This window comes from Pinus tabuliformis, chromosome 1_2, assembly GCF_031772625.1.
Source record: "Pinus tabuliformis cultivar Carrire ecotype Pingquan chromosome 1_2, CPIR1, whole genome shotgun sequence".
In the NCBI taxonomy this organism is placed as follows: Eukaryota; Viridiplantae; Streptophyta; class Pinopsida; order Pinales; family Pinaceae; genus Pinus; species Pinus tabuliformis.
Genome location: NC_142298.1, coordinates 821220825 through 821225954, shown reverse-complemented (window position 1 = coordinate 821225954; position 5130 = coordinate 821220825). Strand labels below are relative to the sequence as shown.

Sequence of the window (5130 nt, the reverse complement as noted above, 5' to 3'; positions counted from 1 at the left end):
CTGTTGAACACCATGATTTGTCTCATAGTATCTGGGTCTTCATATGGTTGGTTCGAGGGAATAAATGAGTCAAAAGGATTTTGTTTCTCTGAATTGTTCGAGTCCAATGATACCACTCAAATAAATTGAGCAGAAAGGCCTGGTATTCCAGCTGCTCAAAAAAATGATTTGTGAATCTTATTTTTCTTAATGTTAGATATTAATTTACCAAATCCTCAACAAATGAATAGAAAGAATTTAATGATAAAATGGAAATTTCGAAAAACATCACAAATAAAGATATAATGCATTGAACTTACAAGCCACCAAAAAACTGGAACAAAATATTATTATTGTGAATTACACCAGGGAATTCCTAGTATGAAGAACTTGATTGCTACATCTTAACAGCACATATTTTACAACAGAGACACTGAACTTGCTTGCTGCAACCTTACCAGCACATAATCTGCAACTGACACACCGATATCTTGAAGAATTCCCCCAGAGCTCTTGACAGTGAAGTGCTTTGAAAGTTTGAAGTTTGAACATTAGCCACCATATCATGTGATTCTTGATTATTATTTGCATGGTTAGAACTGTCAAATAATATTCCTTTGAGGTCCCAATTGCATTAGAAGGAAGTCCAACTAAAGCATGCCGCTGAATATCTAAAGTCATACAGGCAGATACAATGTACAAGCATCATAGAGCAACTCAATATAAATACAATGAGAAAAGGAACCCTCTCTTCTGAAGAACCACAGCATCTCTTCCATGACTAAGCAGCCATGAAATATGTAAAACTAAAAACCATAACCATCCCTGTTAAACTGATTCTGACAATGCTTCAGAGGAAGCTACAGTTTGCTCATGATGATCAGAATGATATCTAGAGCTACTCTGTTCACATTTCCCCAAAACCTGCACAGTTGACGTGAAATCCTTCATAACCCACGGATGCCTTGCAACAGCCTCTAAGCTCATCCTTTTCTTAGGATCTGTGAAATCCAATAATGGCAGCTTGATTATTATGGTGAATTTCAAAATTTGCAGCAATGCAACTCTTAAAATTAAAATCTGCTCTGTAAAACATTCAATTGAGAAAAGTCACTTACCCTTGCAAAGAAGACCTTCGAGTAAGTTTGCAAGTGTTGGATTCATATCCTATGGAAGTACAAGTGGATCATGAACAATCTAAGCCACCACTAGTGACAACAAAATAAGTATTTCCCTCCATCCGGCCTGTTTGAAAAGTCAAAAGAAGCAAAGATTCATTTACCTGGTAATATGTGCCTTGCAAGGAGTCGCCAATGAAGGGATAAGAACCGAACACCATGCAGTATAGTGTCACACCCAATGCCCACACATCAGCAATTTTACCATGATATGTCAAGCCTATTGAAAACAGGCAACAAAAATTGTCAGGCCTATTTTGACAACTGAAGTATCTGTCCTTTAACATGTGACCCTTTCTTCCTTTCCTCTGGTCTTTCATTTCATTGAACAGGCTTTTATTTACAAGAGAACAAGCATGAATTGAAAATATAATATATGTCGACTATAAGAATGTAATCTGACAATAAACAAGATGGACAATATATCATCTAAGATATGAATACAGTACAAATTAGCAGCAATGGTTGTCCAAATCTTGAGCAGACGGTATTTGTATAACTAGCAAAGTTTCAAGCACTCTACCTGGGCAACATTCTGGTGCAGTGAAAACAGGAGTACCAGGAGACCTTCGAAGCTTATCATTGCTGCCCTGTATACATCCAAAGGAACATTGGATTTTGTAAAACATTTCCTCCCAGTAACTGAATCCTCATTGTCCAACGTTAACATTTAATAAAAAATACTCACCTAACAATAGTCAACAGTCGGCATTTGTAATTGTCTATAACTATCAAAAGGTGCAGTTTGAGAGGTCATGTTTAGAACACATTCACTATCAGAAAGGAAGTTACACTCGGAGAGCAACTTTCTTACCTCAAACATCCTGCTAACACTGAAGTCAGAAATCTTAACTGTTCCATCGCTGCCAACCAGAAGGTTTTCTGGTTTGATATCTCCATGAAAGATATTCTGCACAGTAATTTTCAGGTTCCCAACTAAGAAAGTGGATGGAGGCAAGTCCAAATTTAACACAGTAAAAAGAAGATAAGTTTCAATATGAAGCTATTTTATTTTTCCAACAATAGAGAGAATGATTGGTATTCTCCTTCAAATTGTTTTAGTGAAAACAAGGTATGCAATATGTAAATATTTCAAAATTTGGTAACAAAAAAATGGTAGAATCAAAGCTTGAATAAAACCTTTTATGATTTATCCAATGAAATGAAGGAAAAAAAAGAAGAAGCAATCACGTTGTTATCTTACTCCAGATATGTTATATGAAAACATGAAAATATTCATTATCATTGTCAATGTTTTGTATTATATGATATAACATGCTTGACACATTCACTATTCTGCTTGAATTCAAATATGTAATTGACAGCACGCAGTTAAAAGTCTAAAATGTCCATACCAACTTTCTGTATTGCAGTGAAAAAAAGGGCTTTCAAAACAAAACCTGCTTGATTTTTATGTAGGAAACCAAAAAAATTTGACTAACACTGTCAATTCTTGCAGGCATTAACCTTTGCTACACCACATTAATGCACAGACTTATGCAGAAAGGAAATGAATTATAAACAGAATTTAAACAAGCAAAAGACACAACATACCTACCCTGATAAGTGAACAGAAATGCAAAAGCCTATCATCCAAAACCTGCAATTAAGCTAAATAATATCAATGCCGTCATGTCATATCATGTACATGAATGGATGATTGAGTTTAACTGAAAGACGAGAGCAGTAAACGATTAAGATTTTGCGGGGCGTCAATACCCCAACCAGTACCCTTGCATGGTGGTAAAGCTTGTGCAAACATCATGTTTGTTTGATAATTGCATTGCCAAGGAAAGAAGCTGTCTGGCTGGTTTATGTCCACTGGAGCCTAAACTAGAAGAGACCCTGATGCATCTGTGCAAGTCTCTTGCAGGATCAACATGCTGCTGCTTTCGTTGGAATTCATGGCCTAAAATCGAAAACATTCACAGTTAAGGTTAGGGTTCCCCTTAACTTGCACGTTAAACATTGATTGGCATGGACCAAACAAAAACAAAAAAGCTTATGGGGACACAAAAAAACTAGACAGTGAGGATTAAGAGGGAGAGATTTATGTCAAGCATCTCCACAGTGCAGAGCTACCTTGATTTTCTGCACGGTACAGGATATGAGGTTGTTCACTGTCTCCACTGATTCTACTGTGAGTTTGGCTGTTGGCAAGCTGTTGACTAATATCTGGAATTCAACTGTTAAAAGTGATCCTCCCACACGCGGGCTGTTGACTCCAACGCCCTTTCCAGTAGGGTTTAGTGCAAGGGGCCTGCATTCTGGTCCGTCTGGAAGAATGGGGCCTGCATTCTGGTCCGTAGGGGCCTGCGTTCTGGACCGATACATTCGAGCAAGTGCTCGGGGAAGGAAGCAGTTGGTCCGTCTGGAAGAATGGGGCCTGCATTCTGGTCCGTAGGGGCCTGCATTCTGGACCGATACATTCCAGCAAGTGCTCGGGAAGGAAGCAGTTGATAACGTTTCGGTGGAATCAATCCGACGGCTCAAACAATTGTAATCGTCTAACAATTAAATCAAGCGCTCACAAATGGACACGTAACTTCAGAGGAGAAGGAGAGTTGGTTTCAGAGGGGAACGCTTTACGGCGTAACTTCAGAGGAGAGTTGGTTTCAGAGGGGAACGCTTTACGACGTAATTATTAGTTTTTGTTTACGTAAGATTTTAGCAATTGATTTGTGTAGTGACTATTATTAGTTTTGTATTGATTATGGCAAGTTAGAATGTTCAACTTTGTAATAAAAATATGTTTTTTTTCCCTATACACCATGACAGGTAAAGCTCGTGGGTTGCAGTAGAAACTACTTCTTGAACTTGGACTGGTTGTTTTGTCTTCTGATTTAAGTTAATAATTAAGCAATTTTTTTTACAAATTTATGTAGCAGAGACTACGCTACCATACAACACTTGTTTTAATCTTTAATTATTAAAATAAAATAATAATTTATAACAAACAAAAACTTAAATTTTAAATCTTAATTACTTAAAATCTCATTATTTATTAATATAAATTATTATAAATCACGTAATTTATTAATACATAATTTTACCAAGTTTTTTTTGTTTAATCTCTCTCAAAAATAAGGTAAAACAATTTGTATATAGCCATAGCTTTTGTTAGATATATCTATTTATTTCTAATACCACTACTATATTGTTATTTAGCTTGGACAATTTTTTTTGTTGCTATTATACTCCTATTTTTTTTACTATATTTGTTTCTTCAATAATACTCATAAATATTATCTTTGTTCTCTATGATATAATAATTATATATTATTTGATTTTTATTTGGAATAACAAAATACATTTTTTTTTCCTTAGTGAAAAAAGAGTGTGTACACTCTATTCCACCCTTTACAAAAGCCACAAAAGCCAAGAAAGTAGAGTCGGATACATAGGTGAAATCAAAAGGGAAAGGGCCATTTAGATGTCATTGTGTGAATAAGCCAGTGGGAAAAGGGATGGGGTGACGAAAAAGTCAATGATAGTGGTGAGGTAAGAGGGCTCGAGGGGACAAGGAGCTCATTTTGACTACATGCTGGTAGAAGAGGGTTCTACGAATTGAACACAAGAACGTTCCATGAAGTCTGAGATACTACGGAGTCCAAGGTGTATACATAAAAATATATTTTATATTTTGTTATGTTTATTTTATTACTATAGTGTGATTTTTAAATCGGGTAATTGTAGTGTAATAAATAATGGATATTATGTTTTCTTAATTAGTGTCATAAACATAGTAACTACGTTATAGTTTTTTTTTAATGTTTTAAGTATATTTTATTTATATATATAATTGTTCTTTAAATTTTAATGAAATTATTATTTGAGTTATGTAGAGTAAGGAGGATGGTTTGGAGGAAAGTAAAAAAGGAAAGAAGAGATATATTTAATTTTCATGAGTAATTTAATGTTGAAATTGATATTTTCAAAGAATTTATATATATGGAGATATTTTTAAAGAATT

At 35.0% G+C, this 5130-nt stretch overlaps 1 protein-coding gene across 4 annotated transcripts; it reads right to left on the bottom strand.

The window, feature by feature from the left end:
• Window positions 1-579: 579 nt before the first annotated feature.
• Window positions 580-3603, bottom strand: LOC149208441 (serine/threonine-protein kinase GRIK1-like). 4 transcript variants are annotated; one of them, XM_089396051.1, is made up of 9 exons: window positions 3544-3603; window positions 3240-3417; window positions 2889-3066; window positions 2712-2757; window positions 1972-2067; window positions 1681-1747; window positions 1262-1377; window positions 1098-1146; window positions 580-980 (listed from the first exon to the last, which is right to left on the bottom strand). In XM_089396051.1, the coding sequence occupies exons 5-9, from the start codon at window positions 1978-1980 to the stop codon at window positions 808-810; spliced, it is 414 nt and encodes a 137-aa protein (XP_089252177.1). In that variant the 5' UTR covers window positions 1981-2067; window positions 2712-2757; window positions 2889-3066; window positions 3240-3417; window positions 3544-3603; the 3' UTR covers window positions 580-807. The 4 variants fall into 4 exon arrangements, with proteins under 4 accessions (XP_089252177.1, XP_089252178.1, XP_089252179.1 ...); XM_089396052.1 differs by having other exon boundaries at window positions 2716-2757; XM_089396053.1 differs by lacking the exon at window positions 2712-2757.
• Window positions 3604-5130: the final 1527 nt, after the last annotated feature.